Source organism: Oncorhynchus masou, chromosome 9, assembly GCF_036934945.1.
Source record: "Oncorhynchus masou masou isolate Uvic2021 chromosome 9, UVic_Omas_1.1, whole genome shotgun sequence".
NCBI classification, from domain to species: Eukaryota; Metazoa; Chordata; class Actinopteri; order Salmoniformes; family Salmonidae; genus Oncorhynchus; species Oncorhynchus masou.
Window position 1 is genome coordinate 85488000 of NC_088220.1, and position 21466 is coordinate 85509465.

Genomic DNA, 21466 nt, shown 5'->3' on the forward strand with positions numbered 1-21466 from the left:
ACCTGCCTCTAACCACTAGGCTACCTGCCTCTAACCACTAGGCTACCTGCCTCTAACCACTAGGCTACCTGTCTCTAACCACTAGGCTACCTGCCTCTAACCACTAGGCTACCTGCCTCTAACCACTAGGCTACCTGCCTCTAACCACTAGGCTACCTGCCTCTAAACCACTAGGCTACCTGCCTCTAACCACTAGGCTACCTGCCTCTAACCACTAGGCTACCTGCCGCCCCTCTAACCACTAGGCTACCTGCCTCTAACCACTAGGCTACCTGCCGCCCCTCTAACCACTAGGCTACCTGCCGCCCCTCTAACCACTAGGCTACCTGCCGCCCCTCTAACCACTAGGCTACCTGCCTCTAACCACTAGGCTACCTGCCGCCCCTCTAACCACTAGGCTACCTGCCTCTAACCACTAGGCTACCTGCCGCCCCTCTAACCACTAGGCTACCTGCCTCTAACCACTAGGCTACCTGCCTCTAACCACTAGGCTACCTGCCTCTAACCACTAGGCTACCTGCCTCTAACCACTAGGCTACCTGCCTCTAACCACTAGGCTACCTGCCTCTAACCACTAGGCTACCTGCCTCTAACCACTAGGCTACCTGCCTCTAACCACTAGGCTACCTGCCTCTAACCACTAAGCTACCTGCCGCCCCTCTAACCACTAGGCTACCTGCCGCCCCTCTAACCACTAGGCTACCTGCCGCCCCTCTAACCACTAGGCTACCTGCCGCCCCTCTAACCACTAGGCTACCTGCCTCTAACCACTAGGCTACCTGCCTCTAACCACTAGGCTACCTGCCTCTAACCACTAGGCTACCTGCCTCTAACCACTAGGCTACCTGCCACCCCTGGTGAATAGTGGTGAATAGTAGAGAATAATAAAATGCGGGCAGTCACAGTGTGATCCAACTTACGAGCATAAAGACAACTCCAAACGTCTGACAGCAACCAACCAACCATAGCATTCTGTGACCGGGTGCTTGTAAACAACATCTATATACCAGGTCCAGACCGAGACCCAGACCTAGCACTGGAATCAAGATCAGACCCAGTCCAGGTCCAGACCGAGACCCAGACCTAGCACTGGAACCAGGATCAGACCCAGTCCAGGACCAGACCAGACCCAGTCCAGGACCAGACCTAGACCAGACCCAGACCAGACCCAGTCCAGGACCAGACCCAGTCCAGGTCCAGACCGAGACCCAGACCTAGCACTGGAACCAGGATCAGACCCAGTCCAGGTCCAGACCGAGACCCAGACCTAGCACTGGAACCAGGATCAGACCCAGTCCAGGACCAGACCAGACCCAGTCCAGGACCAGACCCAGTCCAGGTCCAGGTCCAGACCTAGACCCAGACCTAGCACTGGAACCAGGATCAGACCCAGTCCAGGACCAGACCCAGTCCAGGACCAGACCTAGACCAGACCCAGACCAGGACCAGACCTAGACCAGACCTAGACCAGAACCAGACCCAGTCCAGGACCAGACCCAGACCAGGACCAGACCTAGACCAGACCTAGACCAGAACCAGACCCAGTCCAGGACCAAACCTAGACCAGACCCAGACCAGACCCAGTCCAGGACCAGACCAGGACCCGACCTAGACCAGGACCAGACCAGAACCGGAACCAGGACCCAGCCAACATCCCTTTTCTTTCCCCCTGTTCTCTCCTTTCTCCAGGCTAGGATGGTCAACTTGGAGCCTTCATCCAGGCTAGGATGGTCAACCTGGAGCCTTCACGCAGGCCAGGATGGTCAACCTGGAGCCTTCACCCAGGCCAGGATGGTCAACCTGGAGCCTTCATCCAGGCCAGGATGGTCAACCTGGAGCCTTCACCCAGGCCAGGATGGTCAACCTGGAGCCTTCACCCAGGCCAGGATGGTCAACCTGGAGCCTTCATCCAGGCCAGGATGGTCAACCTGGAGCCTTCATCCAGGCCAGGATGGTCAACCTGGAGCCTTCATCCAGGCCAGGATGGTCAACCTGGAGCCTTCACCCTTCACTGGTCCGGCTGGAGGGACAGAGGGCCCACGTCTCCGTCTCTTCCACAGGTTTGGGAGGTGTAAAGAGGGGTAAGAGAGGGAGGTGTGCTGGATGCAGAGGATGGATGGTATCTGGCTCCTCTCTACCTCTCCTCTTCTGGCCCTGTTCACCCTTCTCTTCCTCCTGCCCTGTTCATCCTCCTCTTCATCACTTGTTCTCGATGAGAGACTGGACCTTGCGCACCAGCTCTCTGGCGATCTGAAGGATGTGCTGCACGTCATGACGTTCTGCCATCTCTGTTACACACACACACACACACACACACAGGAAGTCAGTGAGCTGGTTTTATACACACACTATATATCTGTAGTGACTGTGCTCACAGTTTGCCTCCACCTTTCTGCTCCCAACACATTTCACCATGTTTTTGTTGGAGACTCCTGATTGGTGCAGTGGTCTAAGGCACTGCATCTCAGTGCTAGAGGCGTCACTACAGACCCTGGTTCGTATCCAGGCTGTATCACAACCGGCCGTGACTGGGAGTCCCATAGGGCGGCGCACAATTGGCCCAGCGTCGTCCGGGTACGCCGCCATTGTAAATAAGAGTTTGTTCTTAAACTGACTTGCCTTGTTAAATAAAGGTTAAATTACATTTTATTCTATTTTATTATTACATATTGCACTACTTTTGACCAGAGCCATAGGGCCCATCCCAACACTTTTCACTTGGTCTAAAGTAGTGCACTATATAGGGAATAGGGTTCTACAGGGCCCTGGTCTAAAGTAGTGCACTATATAGGGAATAGGGTTCTATAGGGCCCTGGTCTAAAGTAGTGCACTATATATAGGGAATAGGGTTCTATAGGGCCCTGGTCCAATGTAGTGCACTATATATAGGGAATAGGGTTCTATAGGGCCCTGGTCTAAAGTAGTGCACTATATATAGGGAATAGGGTTCTATAGGGCCCTGGTCTAATGTAGTGCACTATATATAGGGAATAGGGTTCTATAGGGCCCTGGTCTAAAGTAGTGCACTGTCTCTGTCTCTCTCTCTCTCTCTGGCTGTCTGTCTGTCTTTCTGGCTGTCTATCTGTCTGGCTGTCTGTCTGTCTGGCTGTCTCTCTGTCTGGCTGTCTCTCTGTCTGGCTGTCTCTGTCTGGCTGGCTGTCTCTCTGTCTGGCTGGCTGTCTCTCTGTCTGGCTGGCTGTCTCTCTGTCTCTCTGTCTGGCTGTCTTTCTGGCTGGCTGTCTTTCTGTCTGTCTCTCTGTCTGGCTGTCTCTCTGTCTGGCTGTCTCTCTGTCTGGCTGTCTGGCTGTCTCTCTGTCTGTCTGGCTGTCTCTCTGTCTGTCTGGCTGTCTCTGTCTGGCTGTCTCTCTGTCTGGCTGTCTCTCTGTCTGGCTCTCTCTCTGTCTGGCTGTCTCTCTGTCTGGCTGTCACCGTTGAAGAAGGTGATGATGTCAGTGAAGTCCATGGTATTGTCTCTGATGATCTCTCTGTAGACCTCTACCAGAGCCAGGGCCAGGAACAGGACGAAGTGCTGAGAGGAGATGTGAGGGGCCACCCAGATCACCTCCCATACTGAGAACACATCCTGGTACAGCAGCTCTGGAGGGGAGAGACACACAGAGGGCACACACACACACACAGGACACACACACACACACACATACACAGAGAAGACACACACACACACCACACACACACACACACACACACACACACACACACACACACATGATGCCATCTATTCTGTGAAGTGCACCAGTCCCACGTGCAGCAAAGCACCCCCACAACATGATGCTGCCACCCCTGTGCTTCACGGTTGGGATGGTGTTCTTCGACTTGCAAGCCAACCACTTTTTCCTCCAAACATAACAATGGTCATTATGGCGAAACAGTTCTATTTAATTCATCAGACCAGAGGACATTTCTCCAAAAAGTACGATCTTTGTCCCCAAGTGCAGTTGCAAACCGTAGTCTGGCTTTTTTATGGAGGTTTTGGAGCAGTGGCTTCTTCCTTGCTGAGGACTCGTTTTACTGTGGATATAGATACTTTTGTACCTGTTTCCTCCAGCATCTTCACAGGGTCCTTTGCTGTTGTTCTGGGATTGATTTGCACTTTTCGCACCAAAGTACATTAATCTCTAGGAGACAGAACGTGTCTCCTTCCTGAGCGGTATGATGGCTGTGTGATCCCATGGTGTTTATACTTGCGTACTATTGTTTGTACAGATGAACGTGGTACCTTCAGACGTTTTGGAAATTGCTCCCAAGGATGAACCAGACTTGTGGAGGTCTACAATTTATATTCTGAGGTCTTGGCTGATTTCTTTAGATTTTTCCATGATGTCAGAGGCACTGAGTTTGAACGTAGGCCTTGAAATACATCCACAGGTACACCTCCAATTGACTCAAATGATGTCAATTAGCCTATCAGAAGCTTCTGAAGCCATGACATTTTCTGTAATTTTCCAAGCTGTTTAAAGGCACAGTCAACTTAGTGTATGTAAACTTCTGACCCACAGGATGAACCAGCGAGTAATATACTCGGAAGCGGTGGATGGTGTGCCTGAGTCGGACTAGAAGTCCACTCCTTCATCCTCTTGTCCGGTGTCGTCATCTTGGAGCAGCCCCAGGAGGAATGGAACTGCCTCGGGGAGTTCACCCAAAAAGGATCCAATTCAGGGAAGTCAAATTTCTGGTTGAAATGTTGATGAGCGACCGCCGATCTAATATCCAAAAGTTACTTTCGTCTCTAGGCAATAATGTAAGAAATAACAACAATAACAAAACAATAAAATGCTGAAAAGTCGGCAAAGAGCTAAAAACAGGGAATATTGTCCATAGTCTCACGCTGCTTCTCTTACTTGCCGGTAACACCCCCCCCCTACCCCCCCCCCCCCGGCCCCCTCGTTTCATAATTGTCTAAGTAAAGCTTCAAAATCCCCCTCAACAAAATGTAATTAAATTAATCAAAACACTGTTGTTTGTGAAACGTGTCGTACCTCTTTTGAAGTCCAACAGGAACCAGCGGTAGCAGAAATAGAAATGGGTGGAGTCTCCATTCTGATGCATCAGCTCAAACAGCTCAGAGTCCAGGATCTGATGACATCATCAAACAGACACCACACCAGAGCGGACCACAGGTTAGGGGTCACGTTAGGATCATTCGAGCGCGCACGCACGCACACACAGTCAGGGCGGCAGGTAGCCTAGTGGTTAGAGCGTTGGGCCAGTAACCAAAAGGTTGCTAAATCGAATCCCTGAGCTGACAAAGTAAAAATCTGTTGCCCCTAAACAAGGCAGTTAATTCACTGTTCCTAGGCCATCAATGTAAATAATAATTTGTTCTTAACCTCTTTGAACTCTAGGGGCAGTATTTCATTTTTGGATAAAAAAACGTTCCCGTTTTAAACAAGATATTTTGTCACGAAAAGATGCTCGACTATGCATATAATTGACAGCTTTGGAAAGAAGACACTCTGACGTTTCCAAAACTGCAAAGATATTATCTGTGAGTGCCACAGAACTGATGCTACAGGCGAAACCAAGATGAAACTTCAAACAGGAAATGAGCAACATTTTTGAAGCGCTGTTTTCCAATGTCTCCTTATATGGCTGTGAATGCGCCAGGAATGAGCCCACAATTTCTGCCGTTTCCCCAAGGTGTCTGCAGCATTGTGACGTATTTGTAGGCATATCATTGGAAGATTAACCGTAAGAGACTACATTTACCAGGTGTCCGCCCAGTGTCCTGCGTCGAAATTGGTGCGTAAACCTCAGCTGCAAGTATTTTTCCATGTAATTCAGAGAAGAAAGCAGACTTCCACGAACGATATATCAATGAAGAGATATGTGAAAAACACCTTGAGGATTGATTCTAAACAACGTTTTTGTTTGGTAGCCAAAAGTGATGTACAAAACGGAGCGATTTCTCCTACACAAAGAATCTTTCAGGAAAAACTGAACATTTGCTATCTAACAGTCTCCTCATTGAAAACATCTGAAGTTCTTCAAAGGTAAATGATTTTATTTGAATGCTTTTCTGGTTTTTGTGAAAATGTTGCCCGCTAAATGCTACGCTAAATGCTACGCTAAATGCTACGCTAAATGCTATGCTAGCTATCAATACTCTTACACAAATGCTTGTTTTGCTATGGTTGAAAAGCATATTTTGAAAATCTGAGATGACAGTGTTGTTAAGAAAAGGCTAAGCTTGGGAGCTAGCATATTTATTTCATTTCATTTGCAATTTTCAGAAATAGTTAACGTTACGTTATGCTAATGAGCTTGAGGCTATAACTGGATACAGGTTTTTTTCGTAGCCAAACGTGAACAAAACGGAGCAATTTGTCCTACACAAATAATATTTTTTGAAAAACTTAACATTTGCTATCTAACAGAGTCTCCTCATTGAAAACATCTGAAGTTCTTCAAAGGTAAATGATTTTATTTGAATGATTTTCTTGTTTTTGTGAAAATGTTGCTGGCTGAATTCTAGGCTTATAGCTATGCTAGCTATCAATACTCTTACACAAATGCTTGTTTAGCTATGGTTGAAAATCTGAGATGACAGTGTTGTTAACAAAAGTCTAAGCTTGAGAGCAAATATATTTATTTCATTTCATTTGCGATTTTCATGAATAGTTAACGTTGCGCTATGCTAATGAGCTTGAGGCTATAAATAGGGTCCCGGATCCGGGATTGCTTGTCGCATGAAGTTAACTGACTTGCCCTAGTTAAATAAAGGTTAAATAAAGGTTAAATAAAGGTTAAATAAAGGTTAACTAAAGGTTAACTAAAGGTTAAATAAAGGTTAAGTAAAGGTTAAGTAAAGGTTAACTAAAGATTAAATAAAGGTTAAATAAAGGTTAACTAAAGGTTTAATAAAGGTTTAATAAAGGTTAAGTAAAGGTTAAATAAAGGTTAAGTAAAGGTTAAATAAAGGTTAACTAAAGATTAAATAAAGGTTAAATAAAGGTTAACTAAAGGTTTAAGAAAGGTTTAATAAAGGTTTAATAAAGGTTAAGTAAAGGTTAAATAAAGGTTAAGTAAAGGTTAAATAAAGGTTAAGTAAAGGTTCAGTAAATAAACACCAGACCTGTATGAGGGACCTCATATTGGTGAAGTGTGTGTCCATGGCTCCGTCGTTGGGGAAGTTCTGGCTCATCCTCTTCATCAGCTGGGAGAAACAGCTGTACGCCAGGCACTCTGGGGGAGGGAGAAGGGAAGGGGGGTCAACAAATACTCTGGGGGAGGGAGGAAGGCATGGAGAGGGAGGAGGAGGGGGGGCAGGGGTCAACACATACTCTGGGGGAGGGAGGAAGGCATGGAGAGGGAGGATGGGGGGTGAGGCGAGGGTCAACACATACTCTGGGGGAGGGAGGAAGGCATGGAGAGGGAGGAGGGGGGTGAGGCGAGGGTCAACACATACTCTGGGGGAGGGAGGAAGGCATGGAGAGGGAGGAGGGGGGGTGAGGCGAGGGTCAACACATACTCTGGGGGAGGGAGGAAGGCATGGAGAGGGAGGATGGGGGGGTGAGGCGAGGGTCAACACATACTCTGGGGGAGGGAGGAAGGCATGGAGAGGGAGGAGGGGGGTGAGGCGAGGGTCAACACATACTCTGGGGGAGGGAGGAAGGCATGGAGAGGGAGGAGGGGGGGTGAGGCGAGGGTCAACACATACTCTAGGAGAGGGAGGAAGGCATGGAGAGTGAGGAGGGGGGGGGTGAGGCGAGGGTCAACACATACTCTGGGGGAGGAAGGAGGAGGGGGGTGAGGCGAGGGTCAACACATACTCTGGGGGAGGAAGGAGGAGGGGGTGAGGCGAGGGTCAACACATACTCTGGGGGAGGGAGGAAGGCATGGAGAGGGAGGAGGGGGGGTGAGGCGAGGGTCAACACATACTCTGGGGGAGGGAGGAAGGCATGGAGAGGGAGGAGGGGGGGTGAGGCGAGGGTCAACACATACTCTGGGGGAGGGAGGAAGGCATGGAGAGGGAGGAGGGGGGGGTGAGGCGAGGGTCAACACATACTCTGGGGGAGGAAGGAGGAGGGGGTGAGGCGAGGGTCAACACATACTCTGGGGGAGGGAGGAAGGCATGGAGAGGGAGGAGGAGGGGGTGAGGCGAGGGTCAACACATACTCTGTGGGAGGAAGGAGGAGGGGGGGTGAGGCGAGGGTCAACACATACTCTGGGGGAGGGAGGAAGGCATGGAGAGGGAGGAGGAGGGGGGTGAGGCGAGGGTCAACACATACTCTGGGGGAGGGAGGAAGGCATGGAGAGGGAGGAGGAGGGGGGGGCGGGGCGAGGGTCAACACATACTCTGGGGGGGGGAGGAAGGCATGGAGAGGGAGGAGGGGGTGGGCGGGGCGAGGGTCAACACATACTCTGGGGGAGGAAGGAGAAGGGGGGGTAAGGCGAGGGTCAACACATACTCTGGGGGAGGGAGGAGGAGAGGGGGTGAGGCGAGGGTCAACACATACTCTGGGGGAGGGAGGAGGAGAGGGGGTGAGGCGAGGGTCAACACATACTCTGGGGGAGGAAGGAGGAGGGGGGTGAGGCGAGGGTCAACACATACTCTGGGGGAGGGAGGAGGGGGGTGAGGCGAGGGTCAACACATACTCTAGGGGAGGAAGGAGGAGGGGGGGTGAGGCGAGGGTCAACACATACACTGGGGGAGGGAGGAGGGGGGGTGAGGCGAGGGTCAACACATACTCTGGGGGAGGAAGGAGGAGGGGGGTGAGGCGAGGGTCAACACATACTCTGGGGGAGGGAGGGGGGGGTTGAGGCGAGGGTCAACACATACTCTGGGGGAGGAAGGAGGAGGGGGGGGTGAGGCGAGGGTCAACACATACTCTGAGGGAGGGAGGAGGAGGGGGGGGTGAGGCGAGGGTCAACACATACTCTGGGGGAGGGAGGAGGAGGGGGGTGAGGCGAGGGTCAACACATACTCTGGGGGAGGGAGGAGGAGGGGGGGAGGCGAGGGGGTCAACACATACTCTGGGGGAGGGAGGAGGGGGGGGGTGAGGCGAGGGTCAACACATACTCTGGGGGAGGAAGGAGGAGGGGGGTGAGGCGAGGGTCAACACATACTCTGGGGGAGGGAGGAGGGGGGTGAGGCGAGGGTCAACACATACTCTGGGGGAGGAAGGAGGAGGGGGGGGTGAGGCGAGGGTCAACACATACTCTGGGGGAGGAAGGAGGAGGGGGGGTGAGGCGAGGGTCAACACATACTCTGAGGGAGGGAGGAGGAGGGGGGTGAGGCGAGGGTCAACACATACTCTGGGGAGGAGGAAGGAGGAGGGGGGGGGGGTGAGGCGAGGGTCAACACATACTCTGGGGGAGGAAGGAGGAGGGGGGTGAGGCGAGGGTCAACACATACTCTGGGGGAGGGGGGGTGAGGCGAGGGTCAACACATACTCTGGGGGAGGAAGTAGGAGGGGGTGAGGCGAGGGTCAACACATACTCTGGGGGAGGAAGTAGGAGGGGGGTGAGGCGAGGGTCAACACATACTCTGGGGGAGGAAGTAGGAGGGGGTGAGGCGAGGGTCAACACATACTCTGGGGGAGGAAGGAGGAGGGGGGGGCGAGGGTCAACACATACTCTGGGGGAGGCGAGGGTCAACACATACTCTGGGGGAGGAAGGAGGAGGGGGGTGAGGCGAGGGTCAACACATACTCTGGGGGAGGAAGGAGGAGGGGGTGAGGCGAGGGTCAACACATACTCTGGGGGAGGAAGGAGGAGGGGGTGAGGCGAGGGTCAACACATACTCTGGGGGAGGAAGGAGGAGGGGGGTGAGGCGAGGGTCAACACATACTCTGGGGGAGGAAGGAGGAGGGGGGGTGAGGCGAGGGTCAACACATACTCTGGGGGAGGCTGTACTTTTTCTGTATATTGTGACCAAGGTCCTAGACACATACATTCCCCTTCACTCACTGATCACTGTGTAATGCAACGGCTAATGGGGAAAAGCTCATTGCAAATGGCTATAGTTGCTAATGTATCATTAATAATTGCTAGCTAACAGCTAACAGCAAATGGCTAACAGGCTTCATATGGACCCCAGAGTATAGGGAATAGGGTCCCATTTGGGAGGCAGCCATGTTGACTGAGGTTCCATGTTGACTGAGGTTCCATGTTGACTGAGGTTCCTACCATCGTCCAGGATGACCATGAGAGGAGCCAGCAGGTCACACATCCCCTGGACATAGCCCATCTCCAGATTCTCCCACACATAGCTGGGACAGGATGGGGAAACAAAAGGGGGGAAGAGGGGGGAAAGAAGAGGGTGGAGGAAGATTGGGGAAAAAGGAGGGAGGAAGAGGGGGGAAAGATGAGGCGTAAAAGGGGGAGGAAGATTGTGGAAAGAGGGGGGAGGAAGAGGTGGGAAAGAGGGGGGTAAGAGGTGGGAAGAAGAGGGGAAGGAAGAGGGGTAAGAGGTGGGAAGAAGAGGGGAAAGAAGAGGGGTAAGAGGTGGGAAGAAGAGGGGAAGGAAGAGGGGTAAGAGGTGGGAAGAAGAGGGGAAAGAAGAGGGGTAAGAGGTGGGAAGAAGAGGGGAAGGAAGAGGGGTAAGAGGTGGGAAGAAGAGGGGAAGGAAGAGGGGTAAGAGGTGGGAAGAAGAGGGGAAGGAAGAGGGGTAAGAGGTGGAAAAAGAGGGTGAAGGAAGAGGGGTAAGAGGTGGGAAGAAGAGGGGAAAGAAGAGGGGTAAGAGGTGGGAAGAAGAGGGGAAGGAAGTTAGGGGTAAGAGGTGGGAAGAAGAGGGGTGGAAGAGGGGTAAGAGGTGGGAAAGAGGGGGGTTTAGAATGATGGGTAAGAGGTGGGAAGAAGTTCGGGGAAAGAAGAGGGGAAAGAAGAGGGGTAAGAGGTGGGAAGAAGAGGGGTAAGAGGTGGGAAGAAGAGGGGTAAGAGGTGGGAAGAAGAGGGGAAAGAAGAGGGGAAAGAAGAGGGGCAAGAGGTGGGAAGAAGATCCGTAAGAGGTGGGAAGAAGAGGGGAAAGAAGAGGGGTAAGAGGTGGGAAGAAGAGGGGAAAGAAGAGGGGAAGAGTGGGAAGAAGAGGGAAAGAAGAGGGGTAAGAGGGGTAAGAAGAGGGGAAGAGGTGGGAAGAAGAGGGGTAAGAGGTGGGAAGAAGAGGGGAAAGAAGAGGGGTAAGAGGGGAAAGAAGAGGGGTAAGAGGTGGGAAGAAGAGGGGAAAGAAGAGGGGTAAGAGGTGGGAAGAAGAGGGGAAAGAGGTGGGAAGAAGAACAGTAAGAACAGTGGGAAGAAGAGGGGGAAGAAGAGGGGTAAGAGGGGAAAGAAGAACAGTAAGAACAGTGGGAAGAAGAGGGGTAAGAGGTGGGAAGAAGAACAGTAAGAGGTGGGAAGAAGAGGGAAAAGAAGAGGGGTAAGAGGTGGGAAGAAGAGGGGTAAGAACAGGAAGAAGAGGGGTAAGAACAGTGGGAAGAAGAGGGGAAAGAACAGGGGTAAGAGGGGAAAGAAGAAAGAGGTGGGAAGAAGAGGGAAAGAAGAACAGTAAGAGGTGGGAAGAAGAGGGAGAAAGAAGAGGGGTAAGAGGGGGAAGAACAGGGGAAGAGGTGGGAAGAAGAGGGGTAAGAGGTGGGAAGAAGAGGGGAAAGAAGAGGGGTAAGAGGGGGAAGAAGAGGGGTAAGAGGTGGGAAGAAGAGGGGAAAGAACAGGGGTAAGAACAGTGGGAAGAAGAGGGAGAAGAGGTGGGAAGAAGAGGGGTAAGAGGTGGAAGAAGAGGGGAAAGAAGAGGGAAAGAAGAGGGGCAAGAGGTGGGAAGAAGAGGGGTAAGAGGTGGGAAGAAGAGGGGAAAGAAGAGGGGTAAGAGGTGGGAAGAAGAGAAAGAAGAGGGGTAAGAACAGTGGAAGAAGAGGGGAAAGAAGAACAGTAAGAGGGGGAAGAACAGGGGTAAGAGGTGGGAAGAAGAGGGGTAAGAGGTGGGAAGAAGAGGGGAAAGAAGAGGGAGAAGAGGGGAAAGAAGAGGGGTAAGAACAGTGGGAAGAAGAGGGAAAGAAGAGGGGTAAGAGGTGGGAAGAAGAGGGAAAGAAGAGGGGTAAGAACAGTGGGAAGAAGAGGGGAAGGAAGAGGGGTAAGAACAGTGGGAAGAAGAGGGGAATGAAGAGGGGTAAGAGGTGGGAAGAAGAGTAGAAGGAAGAGGGGTAAGAGGTGGGAAGAAGAGGGGAAGGAAGAGGGGAAGAGGTGGGAAGAAGAGGGGAAGGAAGAGGGGTAAGAGGTGGGAAGAAGAGGGGAAGGAAGAGGGGTAAGAGGTGGGAAGAAGAGGGAGAAAGAAGAGGGGTAAGAGGTGGGAAGAAGAGGGGAAAGAAGAGGGGTAGAGAACAGTGGGAAGAAGAGGGGAAGGAAGAGGGGTAAGAGGTGGGAAGAAGAGGGGAAGGAAGAGGGGTAAGAGGTGGGAAGAAGAGGGGAAGGAAGAGGGGTAAGAGGTGGGAAGAAGAGGGGAAGGAAGAGGGGTAAGAGGGGGAAAGAAGAGGGAAACGCGAGACGGTGAAAAAAAGAGTGTGAAATAATGAGCGATCGAGTGAGCAAATAAAAGTGTGTGTGCGTGCATGTGTTTGTTTACCTGCACATGATGTTGCGTAGTTTCTCCATGTTAGCGGTCGTAACAGTGTGAACAGTGCGCAGAACAGTGTGAACAGTACCCAGAACAGTACCCAGAACAGTACCCAGTGTGTGTGTTTACCTGCACATGATGTTGCGTAGTTTCTCCAGGTTCGCGGTCGTAAAGTAGCAGTAGTTATGGTCACAGCGTTGAACATCTTTATCTATCCTGTGGAGGTTCAGAGCCACTGTGTCCAACAGCTCAATCTTCACACACACACACACACACACACACACACACACACACACACACACGCGCTTCAATTTGATCCGTTTCAGTTCACATAAAGAGTAAATATCAATGCAGTAAAATTGCCTTCAGAACAGTACCCAGAACAGTACCCAGAACAGTAGAGAACAGTAGAGAACAGTAGAGAACAGTACCCAGAACAGTAGAGAACAGTACCCAGAACAGTAGAGAACAGTACCCAGAACAGTACCCAGAACAGTAGAGAACAGTACCCAGAACAGTAGAGAACAGTACCCAGAACAGTACCCAGAACAGTAGAGAACAGTACCCAGAACAGTAGAGAACAGTACCCAGAACAGTACCCAGAACAGTAGAGAACAGTACCCAGAACAGTACCCAGAACAGTAGAGAACAGTACCCAGAACAGTAGAGAACAGTACCCAGAACAGTACCCAGAACAGTACCCAGAACAGTACCCAGAACAGTAGAGAACAGTACCCAGAACAGTAGAGAACAGTACCCAGAACAGTACCCAGAACAGTAGAGAACAGTACCCAGAACAGTACCCAGAACAGTAGAGAACAGTACCCAGAACAGTACCCAGAACAGTAGAGAACAGTACCCAGAACAGTACCCAGAACAGTAGATAACAGTACCCAGAACAGTACCCAGAACAGTAGAGAACAGTACCCAGAACAGTACCCAGAACAGTAGAGAACAGTACCCAGAACAGTACCCAGAACAGTACTGATCTATGTGTTCCGATATGCAATTCAATGATGCTCTTTATTGAGTATCTGTCGCTGTGTGTGTGTGTGTGTGTGTGTGTGTGTGTGTGTGTGTGTGTGTGTGTGTGTGTGTGTGTGTGTGTGTGTGTGTGTGTGTGTGTGTGTGTGTGTGTGTGTGTGTGTGTGTGTGTGTGTGTGAACAGTACTTACCGTATAGGAGGAGAGTGAAGGCATCCCCTCTACTCCTCCATTCTCATTGGTCATCAACTTATCCGGCTGACTGCACAGCATCTCCTCACTCAACCAATCCTGTCGCCCCTTCTCCTCCGTCACACTGTACGAGTGTGGCCGAGCCTCCTCCCCTGCTCCCCCCTCCTGCCCGGCTCCCCCCTTCTCCTCCGTGCTCTGTCCATCGTCGATACAGGAGAGAATCTGAGAGTGCCCGGAGTCAGGGGAGTCAAACTCCACTAGGGGGCGCTCATCAGGAGCTAGTGCCCCACTGGCTGTGGGGAGAATCACTGTAGAGTGGCCGGGGCTGTCTCTCCCCCCCCCTCCTGGGGTTTCCTGCCCCCCCGCCACTGCGTCGGGCTCATCCACTGACATGAACACCTGGCAGGAGAGAGGAGGGAGGAGAAAGCAGGAGGGTTGGGGAGGATGGAGAAGGGCGGAGGGGGAGGAGGTAGGAAGGGGGAGGGAGGAAAAGGAGGGAGAAGGCAGGAGGCTTGAGGAGGACGGAGAAGGGCAGAGGAGGAGGGAGGAAGGGGGAGGATAAGGGGGGAGAGGGCAGGTGGATGAAGAAGGAGGGAGGAAAAGGAGGGAGAAGGCAGGAGGATTGTGGAGGACGGAGAAGGGCAGAGGAGGAGGGAGGAAGGGGGAGGATAAGGGGGAGAGGGCAGGAGGATTGTGGAGGACGGAGAAGGGGGGAGGAGGAGTAGATGTTTTTTTTTATAAACAGCTAAAACAAACAGGAAAACTACCCTTTCTAGTTATATGTAATGTTTGCACATGTTTTTATAATGATTAAAAAAAGAAACTTTATTCAATCAACCAATCAATCAACCAACCAACCAACCAATTAATCAACCAATCAATCAACCAACCAATTAATCAACCAATCAATCAACCAACCAACCAACCAATTAATCAACCAATCAATCAACCAACCAATTAATCAACCAATCAACCAACCAACCAACCAACCAACCAATTAATCAACCAATCAATCAAACAACCAATTAATCAACCAATCAACCAACCAACCAACCAATTAATCAACCAATCAATCAACCAACCAATTAATCAACCAATCAACCAACCAACCCACCTCATTGCAGAGAGTGGAGTCTCTGTGTCTGAGGACTTGGCTCTCTATGCTGCTTCCTGAAGACAGATTAGCAAAGATGGCCGACTGCATCTCTTTCTCTCTCTGCTTGACGACCACCTCGCAGGCTTTCCACTCCTTCATCACCTGCTGGTGCCGTGCACCGATCTTCTCATCGATCTACAGACCAACACGGTGTGACATATTGTAAATATATTTCTGACATTTGGAAGCTGAGAGGGGGGTTACAGTAAATTGGGAAGACAGGAAGGAAGAAGTAGAAACCAGTCTTGAACCCCGTCTCTGGTGGGGTACACGTGGCCAGATCCTAAAACACAGAGACAGAGAGACGTACGTATCGTTAGCTACCTGGCTCATGTCCTTCTTGCCCATGCCAAACTTGTAGTGACCCAGCAGGAAGGGCCAGACTTCCTTCCCGATGTCATGCTGTACACCTCCGTAATACACCAGCCACAACAACTCCAACTCCTTATAGTTCTAGAGAAAGAGAGAGACTATTTATTTTATTTTACCTTTATTTAACCAGGTAGGTTAGTTGAGAACAAGTTCTCATTTACAATTGTGACCTGGCCAAGATAAAGCAAAGCAGTTCGACACAGAGTTACACATGGAGTAAAACAAGCATACAGTCAATAATAAAGTATAAAAATAAGTCTATATACGATGTGAGCAACTGAGGTGAGATAAGGGAGGTAAAGGCCATGGTGGCGAAGTAAATACAATATAGCAAGTAAAACACTGGAATGGTAGATTTGCAGTGGAAGAATGTGCAAAGTAGAAATAGAAATAATGGGGAGCAAAATAAATAAATATATAAATACAGTAGGGGAAGAGGTAGTTGTTTGGGCTAAATTATAGGTGGGCTATGTGTACAGGTGCAGTAATCTGTGAGCTGCTCTGACAGCTGGTGACAATGAACTCTATCAGAGAAGTAGTTGGTGAACCAGGCGAGGCAAATACTTGAGAAACCAAGGCTATCGAGTGGCTTTTGGCTTTTGAAGACCTTAGAAAGGCAGGGTAGGATAGATATAGGTCTGTAGCAGTTTGGGTCTAGAGTGTCTCCTCCTTTGAAGAGGAGGATGACCGCAGCTGCTTTCCAATCTTTGGGAATCTCAGACGACACGAAAGAGAGGTTGAACAGGCTAGTAATAGGGGTTGCAACAATTTTGGCAGATAATTTTAGAAAGAAAGGGTCCAGATTGTCTAGCCCGGCTGATTTGTAGGGGTCCAGATTTTGCAGCTCTTTCAGAACATCAGCTGACTGGATTTGGGAGAAGGATAAATGGGGAAGGCTTGGGCGAGTTGCTGTGGGGGGTGCAGTGCTGTTGACCGGGGTAGGGGTAGCCAGGTGGAAAGCATGGCCAGCCGTAGAAAAATGCTTATTGAAATTTACAATTATAGTGGACTTATCGGTGGTGACAGAGTTTCCTATCCTCAGTGCCGTGGGCAGCTGGGAGGAGGTGTTCTTATTTTCCATGGACTTTACAATGTCCCAGAACTTTTTTGAGTTTTGTTGCAGGAAGCAAATTTCTGCTTGAAAAAGCTAGCCTTGGCTTTTCTAACTGCCTGTGTATATTGGTTTCTAACTTCCCTGAAAAGTTGCATATCACGGGGGCTGTTCGATGCTAATACAGAACGCCATAGGATGTTTTTGTGCTAGTTAAGGGCAGTCAGGTCTGGAGAGAATCAAGAGCTATATTTGTCCCTGGTTCAAGATTTCTTGGGCATGCTTATTTAAGATGGTGAGGAAGGTATTTAAAAAAAAAAAACAGGCATCCTCTACTGACGGGATGAGGTCAATATCCTTCCAGTATACCCGGGCCAGGTCAATTAGAAAGACCTGCTCGCTGAAGTGTTTCAGGGAGAGTTTGACAGTGATGAGTGGAGGTAGTTTGACCGCTGACCCATTACGGATGGGTCAGCGAGGCAATGAGGCAATGATCACTGAGATCTTGGTTGAAAACAGCAGAGGTGTATTTAGAAGGCAAGTTGGTTAGGATGATATCTATGAGGGTGCCCGTGTTAACAGCTTTGGGGTGGTACCTGGTAGGTTCATTGATAATTTGTGTGAGATTGAGGGCATCAAGCTTAGATTGTAGGATGGCTGGGGTTTTAAGCATGTTCCAGTTTAGGTCACTTAGCAGCACGAGCTCTGAAGATAGATGGGGGGCAATTAGTTCACATATGGTGTCCAGAGCACAGCTGGGGGCAGAGGGTGGTCTATAGCAGGCGGCAACAGTGAGAGACTTGTTTTTAGAGAGGTGGATTTTTAAAAGTAGAAGTTAAAATTGTTTGGGTACAGGCCTGGATAGTAGGACATAACTCTGCAGGCTATCTCTGCAGTAGATTGCAACACCGCCCCCTTTGGCCGTTCTATCTTGTCTGAAAATGTTATAGTTAGGGATGGAGATTTCAGAGTTTTTGGTGGTCTTCGTAAGCCAGGATTCACTCGGCTAGAACATTCGGGTTGGCAGAGTGTGCTAAAGCAGTGAATAAAACAAACTTAGGGAGGAGGCTTCTAATGTTAACATGCATGAAACCAAGGCTATTATGGTTACAGAAGTCAAAAGAGAGCACCTGGGGAATAGGAGTGGAGCTAGGCACTGCAGGGCCTGGATTCACCTCTACATCACCAGAGGAACAGAGGAGGAGTAGGATAAGGGTATGGCTAAAAGCTATGAGACAGAACAGTAGAGAGAGAGAGACCAAGACAATGATTCAGATCAGTAAAGCTGGCATGAACAGCTCAGATAAGCTCAGATAAGAGAAACGACAGTCAGTCATTAATTTAAGACAAGGTCAGTCAATCCGGAAAATTCCAAGAACTTTTAAAGTTTCCTCAAGTGCAGTCGCAAACACCATCAAGCGCTATGGTGAAACTGGCTCTCAAGTTCATTAGAGTTAACTGCACCTCAGATTGCAGCCCAAATAAATGCTTCACAGAGATTAAATATCAGACACATCTCAACATCAACTGTTCAGAGGAGACTGCGTGAATCAGGCCTTCATGGTCGAATTGCAGCAAAGAAATCACTACTAAAGGACACAAATAATAAGAAGAGACTTGCTTGGGCCTAGAAACACGAGCAATGGACATTAGACTGGTGGAAATCTGTCCTTTGGGCTAATGAGTCAAATTTTTGATTTTTGATTCCAACCGCCGTGTCTTTGTGAGACGCAGAGTAGGTGAACGGATGATCTCCGAATGTGTGGTTTCCACCGTGAAGCATGGAGGAGGTGTGATGGTGTGGGAGTGCTTTGCTGGTGACACTGTCTGTGATTTATTTAGAATTCAAGGCACACTTAACCAGCATGGCTACCACAGAATTCTGCAGCGATACGCCATCCTGTCTGGTTTGGCTTAGTGGGAGTATCATTTGTTTTTCAACAGGAAAATAACAAGGCTAATCTAAAAACAAGGCTCCCTAAATTGTACCAGCATATCGATTGCGCAACCAGGGTTGGCAAAACCCTGGATCGTTGTTATTCTAACTTCCGTGAAGCATATAAGGCCCTCCCCCGCCCCCCTTCCGGAAAAGCTGACCACAACTCCATTTTGTTGCTCCCAGCCTATAGACAGAAACTAAAACAGGAAGCACCCGTGCTCAGGTCTGTTCAACGCTGGTCCGACCAATAGAATTCCACGCTTCAAGATTTCTTCGATCACGTGGACTGGGATATGTTCCGCATAGCGTCGAACAACAACATTGATGAATATGCTGATTTGGTGAGCGAGTTTATTAACAAGTGCATCGGTTATGTTGTACCCACAGCGCCTATTAAAACATTCTCCAACCAGAAACTGTGAATTGATGGCAGCATTCGCGCAAAACTGAAAGCGCGAACCACTTCTTTTAATCAGGGCAAGGTGACATGACCGAATACAAACAGTGTAACTATTCCCTCCGCAAGGCAATCAAACAAGCTAAGCGTCAGTACAGAGACAAAGTAAAGTCGCAATTCAACGGCTCAGACACAACAGGAATGTGGCAGGGTCTACAGTCAATCACGGACTATAACACAAAAACCAGCCCCGTCAAGGGCCACGATGTCTTGCTCCCAGACAAATTAAACTTCTTTGCTCGCTTTGAGGACAATACAGTGCCACTGACACGGCCCGCTACCAAAACCTGCGGGCTCTCCTTCACTGCAGCCAACGTGAGTAAAACATTTAAACGTGTTAACCCTCGCAAGGCTGCAGGCCCAGACGGCATCCCCAGCCGCGTCCTCAGAGCATGCGCAGACCAGCTGGCTGGTGTGTTTGCCGACATATTCAACCAATTCTTATCCCAGTCTGCTCTTCCCACATGCTTCAAAAGGGCCAACATTGTTTCTGTGCCCACAGAAAGCTAAGGTAACTGAGCTAAATGACTACCGCCTCGTAGCACTCACTTCTGTCATCATGAAGTGCTTTGAGAGACTAGTCAAGGACCATATCACCTCCACCCTAGACCCACTCCAATTCGCATACCGCCCCAACAGATCCACAGATGACGTAATCTCAATCCCACTCCACACTGTCATTTCCCACCTGGACAAAAGGAACACCTATGTGAGAATGCGGTTCCTTGACTACAGCTCAGCGTTAAAAACCATAGTGCCCTCCAAGCTCATCACTAAGTTAAGGACTCTGGGACTCAACACCTCCATCTACAACTGGATCCTGGATATCTCTCACAGCTACCCCCAAACCTCTCCTGTCTCTCATAGCTACCCCCAACCCTCTCCTATCTCTCACAGCTACCCCCAACCCTCTCGTGTCTCTCATAGCTACCCCCAACCCTCTCGTGTCTCTCATAGCTACCCCCAACACTCTCATATCTCTCATAGATACCCCCAACCCTCTCATGTCTCTCATAGCTACCCCCAACCCTCTCCTATCTCTCATAGCTACCCCAAACCCTCTCCTATCTCTCATAGCTACCCCAAACCCTTTCCTATCTCTCATAGCTACCCCAAACCCTCTCCTATCTCTCATAGCTACCCCAACCCCTCTCCTATCTCTCAGCTACCCCAAACCCTTTCCTATCTCTCATAGCTACCCCCAACCCCCTCGTATCTCTCATAGCTACCCCCAACCCTCTCATAGCTACCCCCAACCTTCTCGTGTCTCTCATAGCTACCCCCAATCCTCTCATGTCTCTCCTAGCTACCCCCAACCCTCACGTATCTCTCCTAGCTACCCCCAACTGTTATGTACTTGAGTGAAGACCCAAAAGCGGTTTAAACAGAAAACAGAGTTCTTTAATGAAAAACAGGAATGGCATAAATACTCTTCCAACGTTGACAATGGAACAAAAAGAACGTAGTATAGTGCAGGATGCACCTGCCAGGCAGACTCCGACAGGATAGGACAAGGTGGAAGCAAACGAGACGACAGCTTGCTTCTGGCATCAAAAACACAAACAAGAATCAGACACTGAAAGTAGCAGGAACAGAGAGAGAAATAGAGACCTAATCAGAGGGGGAAGAGAGAACAGGTGTGAAAGAGTGAATGAGCTAGTTAGGGGAGATGTAGAACAGCTGAAGAATGAGAGACAGAGAAGGTAACCTAAAAAGACCAGCAGAGAGAGACAGAGTGAAGAGAAAGGACAGGAACAGACATAACAAGACATGACACCAACCCTCACATATCTCTCCTAGCTACCCCCAACCCTCACGTATCTCTCCTAGCTACCCCCAACCCTCACATATCTCTCAGAGCTAACCCCAACCCTCACGTATCTCTCATAGCTACCCCCAAAACATACTTATTTGAAGTTTATTTGGTTTACTTCTTATTTGGTTTACTTTTCTAACCAACAACACCATGTGGACATGAATTTCTTCTTGAATTGAATGTGATTACTGAGCATAGAGATGTTTATGTTGACCCCTTTTAGAGGACAAGCTGCAACATTACACCCAAACCAGCCACCCAGCCAGCCACGCAGCCATCCACCCACCCAGCCATCCACATAGCCAGCCAGCTACACAGCCATCCACATAGCCAGTCAGTCAGCCACCCAGCCAGCCACGCAGCCATCCACCCACCCAGCCATCCACATAGCCAGCCAGCTACACAGCCATCCACATAGCCAGTCAGTCAGCCACCCAGCCAGCCACGCAGCCATCCACCCACCCAGCCATCCACATAGCCAGCCAGCTACACAGCCATCCACATAGCCAGTCAGTCAGCCACCCAGCCAGCCACGCAGCCATCCACCCACCCAGCCATCCACATAGCCAGCCAGCTACACAGCCATCCACATAGCCAGTCAGTCAGCTACACAGCCATCCACACAGCCAGTCAGTCAGCCACCCACCCAGTCATCCACATAGCCAGCCAGCTACACAGCCATCCACACAGCCAGTCAGTCAGCTACACAGCCATCCACCCAGCCAGTCAGTCAGCCACCCACCCAGCCATCCACATAGCCAGTCAGCCAACTACACAGCCATCCACCCAGCCAGTCAGCCAGCTACACAGCCATCCACCCAGCCAGTCAGCCAACTACACAGCCATCCACCCAGCCAGTCAGCCAGCTACACAGCCATCCACCCAGCCAGCTACACAGCCATCCACCCAGCAAGTCGGTCAGCCAGCCACCAAGCCAC

General features: G+C 50.2%; 1 protein-coding gene across 1 annotated transcript in view; it reads right to left on the reverse strand.

Annotated features, from left to right (window-relative positions):
- Positions 1 to 1884: 1884 nt before the first annotated feature.
- LOC135546711 (small G protein signaling modulator 2-like) overlaps positions 1885 to 21466 on the reverse strand; it is a 137654-nt gene continuing 118072 nt past the window's right edge. Inside the window, 9 exon segments of the mRNA XM_064975345.1 lie at positions 1885 to 2288; positions 3430 to 3597; positions 4998 to 5094; positions 7094 to 7203; positions 10150 to 10232; positions 12692 to 12816; positions 13738 to 14136; positions 14852 to 15028; positions 15218 to 15346. Of these exon segments, the coding sequence (XP_064831417.1) occupies positions 2200 to 2288; positions 3430 to 3597; positions 4998 to 5094; positions 7094 to 7203; positions 10150 to 10232; positions 12692 to 12816; positions 13738 to 14136; positions 14852 to 15028; positions 15218 to 15346 (1377 nt within the window). The 3' untranslated portion in view covers positions 1885 to 2199.